General features: G+C 44.3%; 1 protein-coding gene across 4 annotated transcripts in view; it reads right to left on the bottom strand.

The window, feature by feature from the left end:
• The window catches only part of NEK1 (NIMA related kinase 1), an 88,073-nt gene that overhangs the window by 34,430 nt on the left and 36,648 nt on the right, over nucleotides 1–16,995 (bottom strand). For all 4 annotated transcript variants that reach the window (XM_075611621.1, XM_075611628.1, XM_075611639.1 and 1 more), the window contains 5 exons: nucleotides 15,217–15,312; nucleotides 5,196–5,372; nucleotides 2,978–3,043; nucleotides 1,817–2,063; nucleotides 64–207 (listed from right to left, as the gene is read on the bottom strand). In XM_075611621.1, the coding sequence (XP_075467736.1) occupies nucleotides 64–207; nucleotides 1,817–2,063; nucleotides 2,978–3,043; nucleotides 5,196–5,372; nucleotides 15,217–15,312 (730 nt within the window). The remainder of the gene's footprint in view (nucleotides 1–63; nucleotides 208–1,816; nucleotides 2,064–2,977; nucleotides 3,044–5,195; nucleotides 5,373–15,216; nucleotides 15,313–16,995) is intronic.

The raw sequence follows: 16,995 nt of genomic DNA, 5'->3' as shown, positions 1-16,995 counted from the left end.
CACACACACACACACACACACACACACACACACATAAATGAGAGACATCGTCCAATCACTCACCGCTTGTGGCCTGCAGCAGTTCTGTCTGGAGCTGAAGCTGAGCCTCGCCGAGGATCCTCAGCACAGAGTCAACTGGATCCTTCCCCCATAGCCGCCTCTGGGGTTCTCCTAAATCCAGCAGGATAACCCCCCCTATCGTAACATCTAAAACAATACAAAGCAGGATAGTGCAACGCTTGTAGAGCTTTTATCTGAATAGGGGTTACATAGTTACATAGGTTGAAACACATTTCTCCTTTAAATAACCCCCATTAACATTCCTACCTGTCTTGTTTTTAGTTTGGTTAGTTAGTTTTAGTATGTTCTTTAAAACTCCTCTTCGTAAAGCTGCAGACCAAGCATGTGTGTTTTTTTTTTTTTAAATAAATCAGTTCTGTACTATGAGAAAATACTTGTAGCATTTTTCTTAAACAACTCTGAATTACATTTTTAATGTTTTATAATTTAACAAGATTTTTTTGTTTCTATAACAACCATTTACAAAGTCACACCCCCCTCCTCTTCTGAAACAGCCTCTGGCAGACCCGTTTTTGAGCCCTGCCCTTTCTCTAGCAGTGCACCAACTGTATCTAGTGATTGCCTGGTCACATGACCTTCACCACTGAACTTTGCATCTTTGGTCCTCTTCTGCTGCACTAACAGCCATTTAGTGAACCCCTGAGCCGAATCTTCGCCAATCGATTACAGGAGAACGGATCGATCGGCAACGTAGTTAATTACTTATCAATGTATGGATTGTATTGATGCACGTATTAAAGGGGATTTTTTTCAATCTTGAATGAAACAAAACACTCTGAGACAAGATTAGGTGGTTGTGCTATGGGTAAAAGATAAAGGTTACCAAGAAATGTTTTTTTTTTTTAAAGCTGTATTACTGCCTAATAATTATTTATAATAGTTACTATGTAACTATGTAACTATGTAACTATAGTGAGGGGACTGTTTATTTCAGAAATATGATAATTGCTATTAGGAAGTGACTTCAAAGTACTGTACAGGTATATTACCTTTGCACATATGCTCTTCCTCTGGTCACAATATCAGGTGTTCCACCAGAAATCATATTCCCCCTATACTAGTGTTTGTACTCAATACATCTAGGACATTGTAATGAATGGTAAGCCAAACGCAGATACATCTTCTAAGTAAGACAGGTACCACTTATGATACATGTACAAACACACTATTTTAGACATGAGAATGCAGTAATACACGCATTACAACACACGGCAGAAAAGAGACATTAATATAGTTTTAGGACATTGGACATGCCACACAAGGAATGGCTTAGGTAAGATATACAATAGGATACTGCATATGCTATATGTGGAAATGTATACCAACTTCCTCCACTTATATGTAAAATAAAGTAGGTTATCCCAGGACAATAGCACACACACACTACTGTATGATTTCCAACAAAACGTTTCTGAAGAAGCCCACACAATGCAGAGTACCTGTCACTGTGCATTTAAATGTACTAACACAATGACATTTATTTTGTTAGAGCAAACAAAATATTTCACCAAGATCGCTGCACTGGGCCTTTCTGTTTTTGTTAAAATATTTCATCAAGATCGTACAGGTGTCAGAAGATAAGAAAAACTAAAAAACCACTAACAAACACAAGCGGTTTCCTGTAAAAATGTTCATTGCAAGCACAACCGTGATTAGGGAATGTAACGCCAACGACAACAATATCTGGAAACATGACACTAGTGGACAAATGTGCAATGGCCCCAATTGCACTTACTCTCAGCAGCGAGCACCGTGTCCTCCACGAGGGTGAGTTGTGAGAGGGGGATTACAGGAGGTAGTCCGGCCTGCCACTTCTTACGGTCAGCGGCTGGTGGGTCTGTACTTTTCTGCGGCTGCTCCTCCTCCTCCTCCTCTGTAAGTCGTTGGGGACCCTCTACCTCCACATTCTGCGTTACCGGCTCTACCTCTTCCTGAGCTTTGAGGTTCTGATTTAACCTACGGAGTATTTCACGCTTTTCACTCTGAAATATTGCAATGCGGCATGTATATTTAGAAGGATGACCCCCATCTCTACCACAAACGCGTGCGTTTCAGGCCCCTCTAGAATGAAATACATTTAAGGAGCAGTCCCACCGATTAGCACACTTATTAAGAACCTGATTACATATTGGGGATTGAAGCAGCATTCCCCCATGCGTAGCTCAATTACAATGCTTGTAGGTTTGGAACCGGCAAATTCATTTGAACATTTTTCCCGATTTGTATAAAAGAACTGTAAACATGGCCGCCTGGGTTATTAGAAAGTCACAATGTCATCTCTGATTTGTGACCCCGGCGGCCATATTGTTCTCCCAGATAAGTATTCTTGTTCAGGAGATTTAAATTCAAATTGTGTGGAAAACCGGGCAACCTTCCCATCAAAAGGTGGGAGCGACATGGCTGAGCTTGGTGGGAAATCATGGATTGATGAAGGTTAGTATGTATGTATGTATGTATGTATACACGCGCGCGCACACGCGCGCGCACACACGCACGCACGCACACACACATTTTTTAATACAATGTATTTTTGAAAATAGGGAGTCTGAATGAATGCGGTAAGAGGTTTTTAGCCTAGTTTGTTTCACTGCAATGATAAGGTAATTAGATTCACCAATGTCACATCCATATCTGAGAGCTAGCTAGCGACGAGGAAAATGAGGCACAATTAAAGACCGCCACATTACATTTTATGGTTAAAAATATTTTGCGCATGAACATTGACAAATAATTTTAAAATATTACTACGTGTCTGAAATTTCTTAAGGCATCAACCACCTACTTGTAATTTATTAAGCCTATCATGGTCATTAGATCACTTTGGTCCAGTATAGCACTGAACCTTAAAAGCCAATCAACCCACAACACAAAACCAAAGAGAGAGAGATGCACTAACTTGGATTGAGGTCTCTGACTTCTTGGAGTCCTCAGTGGTTCCCCTGATTTCTGTTACATCTCCATCCTTGCAACGCCAGAGCAAATAAGAGAAAGGGGAGACAACAGGGGAAGGGAAAAACCTGCTCGTCAGGTGTATTATATCTGAAAACAGGTTTGAGGAACAAAATGACCTCACAGAACAGTGATAACCTCACAGAGACACCTTCAGTACAGCTTGGATTAGCGAACAAAGCCCTGTAACACGGATGTTGTTTTACAAAACCCTTTATCAAGATTTTTGCCTAATGGGAGGTTGTCAGAAGGCAGCCGTGGTTTGCGGTCATCTTGCACAGGGCAGATTAGCCACAAGAGAAAAAAAATGCATTTGAAAATTACATTTTTGTATGACAACAGGAATAGTCGTTTGGCATTGAAACCCATTGTAGTACGAAAATACGTTATTATTCACTTTGTGCCCCCTGCGCTCAATTTAATCCCATAATCAGAGCAGCTTTCATTAAAGAAGAACTATTTAGATCCTTGAAACGCTATGTGAGGGGAATACGGCCATTCTGTCAAACGCAGTTTTATCGGTTAATTAGCTACTTCTTTGCCAGAGCCGCCTGCAACGCATCAAACGGAGATTTCTCCACTACAGAAATCGGAGTAAAGTACAGGAGCATTTATTTCTCACCCCGAAATTACTACAAGCTGCCTGGCTGGAGGACTTGTGTTTTATTCAGAGTGCAACAATGGCCTGTAAGAGGACAGTCCTTTATCTCTTGTGCAAAAGACGTGACACTATTACATGATTAATACGGTGTGCCATCCTGTGCAGGTTTATTTATTTTTATTACCATCATATGGCTGTATTCAAACGTTTGTAAACGCCAGAAACCTAAACTGTGTAATCAAATCTGATAACAATGTCTGGTTATATTCAGAGTCAATCACATCACCACAAACTGAAATATTGCCCGAATTTAACGTGAATGCTAGGAAAGTATAGACACAAAATAAGTTCCTATGAGTAAAAAAAGTGACAAACTCTCCACCATACAGGGTCCACATTGAAATGGACAAGAAGCAAAAAGTGACACACTTTGAGTGCTCATTTGCATGTCATTACCCAGAATCCCTTGCGGCAGTGGAAGCACTGTATGCTAAGAGATAATGGGGAAAAGCAGGGTTGCAGACCTGTCTGAGACACCTTGAATGTGCTCACAAATAGTATTGTTATTTGATGAATATATAGTCATGGGCTTCAAGCTGTGAGATTGTGGCCAGAAAGTTCATTGGGATCGGTATTATTCAACATTTTTTACATATAAAATTTCAAACACTGCACTTGCCTCTAAAATCTAAAACTGTTACACAATCAAAATGTTTAAGTTGCTCCCTCCCAACAATTACCACTTTCTTCTTTGACATCAGATCATACTTTAAATTAGCAGCATCATGGAGGGGGGCAAAGAAAAAAAAAGTCAGGGAAAGACCTGGCCATTTTCCATCACTGCCTGACTCCTAATATTATTGTATTATCATTTATGTAAAGAATCCCCTACATATTTTTCCTATTAATTTGCCAGATCGCACAAGTTCCAGTCACATGCTCTCGGGACTTGCATCCTCCAATGACCAAAAGGACCCATCAGTGTGGACCACTCACTTCTCGACCTTGAGCAAAATCCCATACAGGTCTCTATGTGTGCAGACGTTGGGAAGTGTGTGTTCTGAAGAGAGATGAGAGCTTGGCGGTGGTGGTGGAGGGACATGGATTCTAGTGGGGGGGGGGGGGAGAAAAAGAGTCTTGTTTTGGATATTGCTCACGGTAGGGAAGTGAGGGGTCCACGCAGATAATAGGAATAGTTTAAATCCGATTGGTCAATGGAGGATACAAGTCCCAAGAGCATGCGATTGGGACTTGAGCTGTCTGGTAAATTAGTGGGAAAAATATGTAGGGGGTTTATTACATAAATGATAATGAAATAATATTAGGAGTCAGGCAGTGTTGAGAAATGGACAGTTCTGGAAAAATAAAGTGCTGTCATTCGTACATTTGAGTACTTCTTGACATTTATTTTTAGGACTTCTATGTAAACTCATTGCCACTGCAATTTATGGCATCAGAATAATCCCATACTAGAAAAGCCTATTAGCCCCCCTGTATTTCTAAGCGAGTGAGGACACATTCCAGTGAATTCCCCACATAATGAAAACATTGTCAGAGTACATACAGCGCCCACACCCCGGAGTGCAGAGGTCATAGATATGGCTGGTGTGGTTGGCTTCACATGAGGCTGCCCCCTCACAGGGGATCCTCCCACTTCTAGGCGTGCGTGGCTTGGAGAACCAGGCGCTGCTCCTGCTGCGTTTATAGGCCCATTAGGATTCTTAAACCCCCGAGCTGCCAGCTGCAAGAAACAAAAAGCATAACATTGGCAACAATAATAATAGCATGTTCTTGTATAGATAGCGCTGCAAGGTTTTACGTAGCGCTTTACAGAGACATTTTGCAGGCACAGGTCCCTGCCCCGTGGAGCTTACAATCTATGTTTCTGGTGCCTGAGGCACAGGGAGATAAGGCGACTTGCCCAAGGTCACAAGGAGCCGACACCGGGAATTGAACCAGTGCCAGTCAGTGTCTTTACTGAGCAGCTCTTCTCCCAACCTAACAATGATAATGTTGATCCAGTAAAGGAACATATATTAGCTAATGACTTTTCAAAACGAAGCACTAAGGCTGGTTCTATAGTGCGGGCGCGCAGCAGTTTTAGTTGGCTGAGGATAGCCAGCCATTCTATAACAGGTCCGCGCACGAGCACGGCAGGGAGCTTGGAGCGGACCGACGAGGGAGAAGATGAGGAAATTAATGATTTTGCGCCGCTACCAGCGCTTTAATGTATGTGTGTATGTATGTTTGTGTGTGTGTGTGTATGTGTCAAAGTTAAATAAATGAAAATTATTTTTATTACAACATTTTTTTTATTTAAAAAAATATTATTTAATACATAACTCACAATCTCTACACACACACGCACGCACACGCATGCACGCACGCGCATTATAGAACGGCCTTACGGCCCATATGCTACGAAGCAGATTCTCTGCGTCAGGGAAGCCTATAAAAGCCCAAACTAAAACAACATAAAACACACACACAAATTACATTCTAATTTATTTAGGCGGATGCTGAGAACGTTGCAGCACTTTCAAAATGGTATTACACAGAATAGTGTCTATTTACTAAATATTTTAGTGACTAGAAATATTTTTCATTAGCACCAAATAGAAAATGAGTGGAGAATAGAAGACATCAGTTGTCCTGTCTGTGCCGCGTATGTTCATTATGTCAAATGATGTATGTCCTGGGTATGCCTAAAGTGCATGGGTGTGGTGGCAACCTGGTGGGGGGCTACTGATAGCAGCGTAGTTTCTACAACATACCACAATATTGTAACCGTTGGAATAAGGAGACTATAGTGTGCCTTAAAACCATAACCCCCACTGCTTTGCAGCTATTCCATGGTTGGAGCAAGGCCAAGGGACATCACCCCGACAGAAACGCACCCTAACATAGGCCTGAGGTAATTAGCATCAGCTCTGATCTCTTGCTCTCTGGCAGAAGCTGCAACCACCGAGGCGCTGAACGTCCGGACTCCATCTGGCCTTTGCACAGTCTCAATGTTCTAAAAAGCGGGGTTTGGCAAGTCTATGGCAGCCTCCAGTACTTCATTATTTAGCCTAGACCAGTGGTTCCCAACCTTTTTTTGGTTAAGGAACCCCATGTGAAAATCTGAGGAACCCCAACCCTCTCTTACAGCGCGTCTGACATCAGATGCATCGTAAATTCTTCTGTATTGGGAACAATTTTAAAATTACCTGAACATTTCAGGGAACCCTTTAGGAATGACGGGGAACATATGAGTTGAAGGTCTGGCTTTGATGACTGCATATTTCAGGGTGGTCTGCTTGCCTCTCTTTTAGGAAGGCAAGGCCAAAAAGCTGCCCCCAATCAACTTATCCTGGCCAAAATAAAGCGACTCTCACGTAGAAATGTTTGCTCTCTGACCCCTGTATTTGGTTCAAACTCTGGGTTTACAGAAAACGGCATTACATAGGAGGATGTACAGTGCGACTTGAGACGGCTAAAAAGTGGGGTTCCCCTCGAGGGCAGTACCCCAAAATGTGTAAAAATGATATGAAGAGGTTTACCATCAATGTCTGGAGCTGGAAAGAGTGTGCAGCACACCCCAGCCAGTCTGGAGGGAACTTCGGAGACTGGGACCAGATCAGTATGAAACAGCTCTGATTCCGAGGATGGAAGCAAAGCAGGAAATAACTAAGCAGCACAATGTAATCTTGTATCCCAAATCGGAAAAAAAACAGGGATTGGTGAAATTTGTAACAAGCTGTGTTGCTCTGGGATTTGGCATGTTAGTCGTAAGCGGACTCAGACATTTACGTGTAAATCCTGATCCTGAGAAGCAACGGTTGCCTACATATGTAGCAAGTCTTAGGAGCCTATTCTAATAGCTTCAATGTTATCACTGCCAAAATCGAACGGTTTGGCATTTTCCTACCTCACGGTCTGACACTTGTGTTACCACAGTATTCAGAAAGAGTTATCGCAAGTAAGCTACTGTGAGGTAGGAAAATGCCAAACCGCTCGGGATAGCAGTGCTTTTATCGGTCTTTTTCTAAGTTCTGCCAGCAGCCTGTAAGAGCTGCATAGAGAGAGCTGCTTCTCCCTGCACAGCTCTTACAGGCAATCGCACTGTTTTTATTTAATTTTAATAACAGTATTGAAACCTCCGGAGCTGAACCACATTAATTTCAGCCTCAGGGACCCCCTGCTTCCTGAGTTACAGGCTCCGGCATTGGGTGCCGATATCTCCCTGCATTGTTTAAATCTCTCGCCTCACGCGACCGGGACATTTAAACAATGCCGGGCGATACCGGCACCCCTGTAACTCAGGAAACAGGGGTTCCCGAGGCTTACATGAATGCAGTTCAACTCTGGAGACCCCCTGCTTCAATACGGTGTTATTAAAATAAAATCAAAAACAACTTAATGACCTTAGCGGCTAGCCGCTAAGGTAGTGAAGGGGTTAAACTAGAGTACCTGGTTTGTTGGGGTTAGAGGGGGTGGGTGAAGAGGGTAGTTTCCACAGGATGGGTGGTTAGGCCTACCGGGAAGGTTGCGGGAGGATTAACCCCTTCATTACATTTGTGGTTACTACTGCTAAGGTAATGAATGGGTTAACCCCTCCCGCTACACACCCCAGAGGCCTAACCACTCACCCCGGGCAACTACCCCCTTCACCCACCCCCTTTACCCCCAATAAACTTTAAAATGTAATACAAACACCAATAAAACCAACACACCCATTGGTTGCCAGTGTGGTTACCTATGCCCTCAATGGGAGTATAGATATCTCCAACGGCAATGAATGGTCACCCTACTGCCCACCCCTTCTCCCCCCAAACAACACCCCCCCACCCCCCCAACACATAGAGTACAGTAATGGGCAAAATCCCTATTATCCATATCTGGATAATAACGCATTTGCACATACAAAATAAAATATTACCCGGCCAGCATAAAAGTAAATTAAAGCTGCCTGTAAATGTATTTTTATTGCACAGGATAGAAGCAGGGGGTCTATGGAGCTGACATTAATGCGTGTCAGCTCTCTTGACTCCCAGCTTCAATCCGATGCAGTAAAAATAGGTGGCGAGATGAGAACCTGCGAGTTGCAGCAGTGATGTGCATCTCGGAGCTACTAGAATAGCTCGATTTCACAAAAAAGAAGAGTTTGAGTATTTTTTGGAGCTCCCGCACGGTTTGTCTGTGCGGGAGCGTGACCGATCGGGGAGAAGCACTTCCCCAGCGAGTTTGGCATGTTATCCGAGCTTTCTGAATAGCTACACTCGCAAACTCGTCCGAGGAGTGCTCCAAATGCTCGATAAGTCACTTATCGAAGCTACTAGAATAGTCCCCTCGCTGTTCTTGTGGCAGCGGAAACAAATGCGTAAAACCGGGGCCCGATTGCGGCCCCAAGAACAGTAAGGTTTGCGGCCCGGAACAATTAACGTATTTTGTATATACATTCAAAATATGGGCTTATTTTATGGAAAACAAGAACATATTGTATTCAAGTGCCATTTATTAAACAGGCCCAATGCAAATAAATAATTCCCCCGTAATAGGAGTCGCAACTGCAGTGGCTGGTAGCTCCGCAGTTCTGGCTTGCAGTGCCCTCTGCCTGCCTTTCATGGAATTGCACTGTAAATATCTTATTTGCCTACAAAGGAACCTGAAAAACCTCCAAACCCAAGACCGCTCAACAGCAGCCTCCAAGTCAGTAAGAAGCTTGGGCATGACCAGCAATAGTAATCTCACAATGGATGTCAAAACAGACAGTCACGTCCTGCCACTAACACCTCCGCTCCATCAAGAGACTCAAGCCTCTAACCTAGGGGAGAAGGCATGCAGAATGTCATCCATCCTCTGTTCACCTCCAGACTCGACTATGCTAATTCACTATCTTGGCTCGCCAAACAAGCAGATCCACTGTTTGTTTTAGCTGCTGTGTTATTGTGAGGATCGGGTGCAGGCTCCAGCCCCGAGTGTGATCCAGACTTTGGTACAGCTGGTGCCTCATCAGTGCAGGCCCCGCCGCCCAGCAACAAATGAGGGGCCTGATTCTAATATCAGCTTCTGCCGTGTGTGAAGCCGTTCACCCATTGGCTGTTCCTCCTTTACAGGTTCAGCAATTGCCTCTGCAAAAATCGGCTGAGCGTAATAGTTCTTTACTTGTGACGTTGTGCTGGTCGCAAACACTCCGTTTTGCCCCGTCCTGCCTTGCCCCGTCCTGCCTTGTTCTGTTTTGCCCCGTCCTGCCTTGTTCTGTTTTGCCCCGTCCTGCCTTGTTCTGTTTTGCCCCGTCCTGCCTTGTTCTGTTTTGCCCCGTCCTGCCTTGTTCTGTTTTGCCCCGTCCTGCCTTGTTCTGTTTTGCCCCGTCCTGCCTTGTTCTGTTTTGCCCCGTCCTGCCTTGTTCTGTTTTGCCCCGTCCTGCCTTGTTCTGTTTTGCCCCGTCCTGCCTTGTTCTGTTTTGCCCCGTCCTGCCTTGTTCTGTTTTGCCCCGTCCTGCCTTGTTCTGTTTTGCCCCGTCCTGCCTTGTTCTGTTTTGCCCCGCCCTGCCTTGTTCTGTTTTGCCCCGCCGTGTTCTGTTTTGCCCCGCCGTGTTCTGTTTTGCCCCGCCTTGTTCTGTTTTGCCCCGCCTTGTCCTGTTTTGCCCTGCCTTGTCCTGTTTTGCCCTGCTTTGTCCTGTTTTGCCCTGCCCCGTCCTGCCTTGCCCCGTCCTGCCCTGCCCCGTCCTGCCCTGCCCCGTCCTGCCCTGCCCCGTCCTGCCTTGCCCCGTCCTGCCTTGCCCCGTCCTGCCTTGCCCCGTCCTGCCTTGCCCCGTCCTGCCTTGCCCCGTCCTGCCTTGTTCTGTTTTGCCCTGTCCTGCCTTGTCCTGTTTTGCCCTGCCCAGCCTTGTTCTGTTTTGCCCTGCCCTGCCTTGTCCTGTTTTGCCCTGTTCTGTTTTGCCCCGTCCTGCCTTGTTCTGTTTTTCCCCGTCCTGCCTTGTTCTGTTTTGCCCCGTCCTGCCTTGTTCTGTTTTTCCCCGTCCTGCCTTGTTCTGTTTTGCCCCGTCCTGCCTTGTTCTGTTTTGCCCCGTCCTGCCTTGTTCTGTTTTGCCCCGTCCTGCCTTGTTCTGTTTTGCCCCGTCCTGCCTTGTTCTGTTTTGCCCCGTCCTGCCTTGTTCTGTTTTGCCCCGTCCTGCCTTGTTCTGTTTTGCCCCGTCCTGCCTTGTTCTGTTTTGCCCCGTCCTGCCTTGTTCCGTTTTGCATTCCAGTGACCAGGACCACTTTCTACCTTTCACTACCCTCAACCTTGGCTTGGATATCTACCACTCTACCTCCTACTACCCTCGACCTCGCCTAAGTGACCTCAACAACTCTCCAGTATCCTACCCTCAACCACGGCGAAGTACTACCTTACTTCTCCAAACCCTGACCCGGCCAGACGACGACGAACCTGCACTGCGGACGAGGCCTCTCGGCTTCAGGTCGGTGATTACAACTGCCCACCAAGGCCTCGCGGTCCCGCCCGGTTTGGGGCAAGCACTCATTACAGCAGTTATGAATTGCTTACAATCAGCAACTCTCACAGACACAAGCACATCGGTGGGACCCCGAGAGAACTTGGCTACTAATCAGACAGCAAATTCAGTTCCAACATACCCTGCAGAACGCATTATCCGCATCAGCTAACAACGCACTGCTCGTTGTTCCTTGATTTAACTCCACCATGGTTGGTAAGGTAGCATTTTTGGCAGAAGGATGCAGGCTTTGTAATAATCTCCCTATCAACCTCAGGAAAGCTCCCCCCTTCCAAGAACTCGCTTAAGACCCACCTCTTTTGTGAAGCATTTGGGCACCAGCCTCAGATACTCCAGATATTGACCCATGCTGCAAAACCCTTGAATAGTTAAGACTAAAAATAATTAATTGAACGGAAGAAATAATGAATAGGAGGTATTGTAAAAAGTAAACGTCAGCATTGATTTCTTCTGGATCCAATGCAGTGAAAGGTTCTTCATTTAAAAAGAGAGTCTCCCTAATTCCCAGACAATGAAAATGTGATTTAAGGGGGTCTGCTATTCCCCAAAAGTTTAGAAATAGAATGCATGGTATTTTCGGTGTCTTAGTATTAGATATAGGTGACAAAGCCCCGTAGGGCTGGTGTCTTGCCTAATGGAAAGGCACAAACCAAATTGCAGGGAGAACAGTGACAATCACTGTAGCACAAACAATGGAGTGATTCAAGGATGGGTTTGGTTTAGAAAACACCAACATGTGGATTCATTTCCAGCCTCTGCCACATGTAGTCACTCTGTATCATTGTGGTCAAAATACTTGGACTCACATTTACTAAGCAGTGCTATGTCATAAGACGCCTTCCGCGCCCATCAAGCATAGCACTGCTTCGTAAACACGGCCCGTTATCCTACTGTACTTCCAGCAGCAAAAACAATGTTCTCAAGCTCTTCGGTGTAAAGGCTCAATGCAAAAGCACTCTCTTTATCTAAACAGGATGGGGAACAGCTCTATGTGAGATTTGATGTATAACAGAGGCAATTTTTTTTAAAATAACCGTTTAAATAAGATTATAGAAGTTTGCAAAATATAACAAAGATCAGGTAAAACAGATGTTTATGAGCAAATATGGCAAATATTCAGCTCAGGTGGACCAAAGTGGCATTATCTGCTATCATAGTCTGCATAGAAGGACACAACTAATAATAAAGACATGGTTTAATAGTCTTTGGAAAATTGCAAAGCGTTCTACCCGATCCTGATTCTGCACGGTGTACGGAGAGTCACTGAATATTTGCGCTTGGCTCATTCCTTTAAAAGTGATAAAATCAGTCTGCGTGTGTCCCCCACCTTCACAGAAGGCTTTTTACCCATAGGGAGTCTTGGCTAAACAGCTTCAACTTGTTAAAAAAGCGGATGGTAAAAGTAGAAATGTGCTCTGCTGTAGCCAAGTTATATGGCAACGCTGGATGTACGTGCAGAGATGAGGAGGAAAAGGTTTCCCCATCTCCACATGTCAAATAAACACGCGCTGCACCTGGGAGACCACACAGAAGCAGGTCCTGACACGCAGCTTTGCTGCAATGAACCTTTCACCGGGGACAAGGGTTGCTGGATTAAGGCGATGAAGTATTAGGAGGCCCTCGCTTAGTGGGGGGTAACCAATGTGAGCTTCTACCTGGTAGAGCAGCGCTGTGAAGCTGGGAGGACAGCACGGTGACACTGTGCATACCTGTGATAGGTGGCATTTCATGCGTGAGGAAGGGGGAATATCAGGTATGTGCTATCAATGAGCAAAACAGAATTATAACAAAACAAAACATGGAAATACTGAAAAAAAGCTAACAATTTTTTTTTCTCTCTCTTTCCCCCCCCCAAATGAAATCACACGAAGCAGTGTGGCCATAGGTTGCAAATCTTCTACTTCTATAAAGGGTAAACTAGCAATAATAAAAAACAAGCAACGGTGTACAAAACACTGCAGTATCAACATTGTGAAAGGTAAATGTAAAAACATTGTGTCTACAAAAAGTTACAAGTTTCCAACCCATCCTGTGATTTGGTTACAATGCTCCCAAGAAGGAAGGACCCTGGGAAATCGCCACAGGAAGTGATCTCTTTACAGGAGAGGAACGGAAAAACAACTTCATACTTTCAATGCGCTGTATGATCCAGACTAATCCAGCTACAAAACCCCAAGAAAATGAAAAGGTAAAACTATTGTGTTGCAAAAAATACAAATATCCCCTGTATTAGACGTCTTCTAGGAGTGTGATACTTTGCCAGAGCGAAAGCAAAACAGAAAAAAATATGTATTTTGTCGTTACTTCTGAGTGGATTCTCAAAAAGCCACCAGCTCTTTTTTTTTTATAAAACAAATGTAGTAAAAATAAAACATTTAGGTTAGCACTTGGTAAAGAGGTTACGTCTCTGCCTCCGTTACCATGACTGTTCCGATATATACTAAACATCAGCTTCATGAAGCGCAATGAATGAAACACAGTTCGCACAGAAAACCAGGTGATTAGATATCCAGCAAACAGCGGTGCATGTAGTGTGCAAGAGGGGAGAATCTCTGTGATGTAATAATGGAATGAATAGCAGAACCTCAGAGGACTTTCTTCCTCACTCCAAGGCCGCTATGCAATATTCTATCAAGATTTCAGCTCTATTCAGCATACTGAATGGGAGGCATAAAGCTATATATGCAAATAGCAGCCTCCTACAAGTGGGACTGGTTAGTACGTTTAAGGGGTTGGACAATCCACAGGGGAAAGGAGAAGGGAATACTAAACGAGAGCAAGTCAGAAAGAAAGAGAGAAAAGTTGCACGCCGGAGGTTAGATCATCATTAAAAGTCATTTAATAAAAACAAATCCCCATTACTTACAAAGTAGTAACAATTGATAGGTGTCCACACACAGGTAATAACATGATCTCCTTGGGCCGTGATTATAGTGGCGGCGTGCACATGACGGAGCGGGTGACGCGCACCTGCCGCACTGCCACTATAATTGTGGCCGTAGATGGTTTTCAGCAAGGGTATTGCAGGACCGGCTCAGTCCTCCGGAGTAGCAGCAGTTACTGGCACCGAGGATCCAACAAGCAGTACACCTCGTGGTGTACCCCTGATGAAGTACTTCATACGTATAAAATGCGGCGTGGTTGTTACGTAATTGCACATTTACGCCGGCACAAGGTGTACTGCTTGTTGGATCCATGGTGCCATTAACTGCTGCAACCCCGGGGGACCGAGTCGGCCCTGTACCTTGCCGAAGACCCTCCACGGAGATCGCGTCATTACCTGTGTGTGGACGCCAATCCGCCATTCGTACCACTTTGTAAGTAATGGAGATTTGGCTTAATTAAATAACTTTTATTCATCTATTAACCTCCGGAGTGGTCCTTATCCCTCTCTATTCCTTCCTGGAGGACCCTGCAAGGGGATCTTCTCTTGAGCTGTGTGGCGCTGCACGGAGATATAGATACATATCATGGACTTTCAATAGTGAACTCTGAATTCCATCAAATTTGTGCGGGAGACTTCTGTCTAAATCATAAAGAAAACCGGGTCTAAGATTTTATAGTCGTTAGGGGCGGGCAGAGACAAACAAACAAACAGTCTTTATTTGCCATCAATTATACTGATCCATTGACATTTACAATGGCAGCCCAAATAAGACCAGTAGGGGAACAAGGAGCTTTTGGTGCTTATGCCACAGGGAAAGAATAATGCGAGTCTTGGGCAAGGCAACTGGCTCACATGGGGGTGATGATTTCACAGTTAACAATAGGCTAAGAAATAGGAGCTATATGCCCTGGTTAGTGGTCTTTTGTTTTTAATTATGTGTCACTAATACAAACAACGTGCAATACAGCAAAGCACCAAAATATGGATTTATACCGACATCTTACTATTGACATTACTCCTTAAACGACAGAAACAGCCCAACAGTCATACATTTCTTTCCAAGTACCAATAATAAAAGCAATAGCTTATATAAAAAGGGGGTTCTGCAACATCTTTAAGAATGGGTACAAATAATGAGGGGGCAGCAGCTGTCGTAAGCAGATTTGCAGAAACACGAATAAATACAAGTCATTTACTTACATGCTCTTCCCAGGCTTTCTTCTCTCTCTCTTCTGCTTCCCTTCTCTTCCTTTCAAGTTCTTCTTTCAGCACTGCTGCTCGAGCGTTGGCCTGGGCCTGCAGATGAAGAAGAAGGAGTTGGTCTCCCTTTATTGCATTACCCACATGCGAGACAACTGAATTGTGCCAGGAGACTGAAACCCATATTATCCAAAAGAAAGCATGGTCCGGTTCAAAGAATATTCACATTAGGCACAAAAACCTGCACCTGCCTAAGGGTCGGCAGAAAGGAAACCGCTCAAGCAAGCTACTGATGAAGAACCTCAAGTGTCAGAGGACATTCGTGCAGCAAGCCGGGGTCATGAGGATGCGGTCGGAAAAGTACTCGCTGTCGCATTATGCGAAAAGAAAAATCAAGCGCAAATAATATCACAACAGATCAAAGGTAACACAGATGATATACTATCCTTAATGAGTGCAGCTCCTGACGTAGAATTCAAACCAAATTCAATCAGCAAACGAAGGAGAAACAGGTGCGCAAATCACATCAGGACATGTAAAAGAGAGTAAAAACACCAAATAATGCAATATTGTCTACTTCAGCAAATTAGCTTCAATGCTGGAAGTTCTATAAAATTTGCACTCACGTGTTTAACGTGAAATGAAAGTGTTGTGGTTATTCAAAGTTACCAACTTATGTCTCCAGACAGGTACTCCAGATCCACATAGAGAGGGGGGGGGGGGGGAAATTCCATATACAAAAGAGGGGAAAGGCAAAATAGTATAGTACTGTTTTTAATGTTTAAAACACAAAGTATTCCACTTACATAAGTGCCTTTGTTTGAGAGCATTCAGACCACACTGGGTCATAGGGTCAGACAAAATATTCACAGCAACAGCATCTGCTCCACGGCCGTCACAGCAAGTACTGGGCTGATTAAAGTTGTCCTCCACTCTAGATGTCATCAACAAGGGCTCCTTTAGTGGTCACTGATATCACCCAACGCGCGTTTCCACTGTAAAGTCTTCCTCAGGGGCTAATCTAACATCCCTCTCTGTATCCCTCCCTTAAATAGTGTCCCCGCACTAATTTTCAAAATTTGCAGGGCATCATGACGTCATCACGTCACGTGACGTGTCGTCATGTAAACATTTGCATATTCATACCTGTCAATGCTCTATAAAGCTCCATAGCATATTTGCCAACAATTCTCCTATAATAGGTCTATTAGTCCACCATCTTATGGTTGGACTCGAAAACGTCCCGCGTGACGTCATCACGTCACGTAATACACGCGATGCATGACGCGTCATCGCGCGATCTTCAATGCATCAAACTTAGCCCCTGAGGAAGACTTTACAGTGGAAACACGTGTTGGGTGATATCAGTGACCACTAAAGGAGCCCTTGTTGATGACATCTAGAGTGGAGGACAACTTTAATCAGCCCAGTACTTGCTGTGACTGCCGTGGAGCAGATTCTGTTGCTGTGAATATTTTGTCTGACCCTATGACCCAGTGTGGTCTGAATACTCTCAAACAAAGGCACTTATGTAAGTGGAATACTTTATGTTTTTAACATTAAAAACAGTACTATACTATTTTGCCTTTCCCCTCTTTTGTATATGGAATTTCCCCCTCTCTATGTGGATCTGGAGTACCTGTCTGGAGATATAAGTTGGTAACTTTGAATAACCACAACGCTTTCATTTCACATTAAACACGAGAGTGCAAATTTTATAGAACTTCCAGCATTGAAGCTAATTTGCTGAAGTAGACAATATTGCATTATTTTGTGTTT

This window comes from Ascaphus truei, chromosome 1, assembly GCF_040206685.1.
Source record: "Ascaphus truei isolate aAscTru1 chromosome 1, aAscTru1.hap1, whole genome shotgun sequence".
NCBI classification, from domain to species: Eukaryota; Metazoa; Chordata; class Amphibia; order Anura; family Ascaphidae; genus Ascaphus; species Ascaphus truei.
Note: the sequence above shows the minus strand (reverse complement) of the source record. Positions and strands in the feature narration are given on the sequence as shown.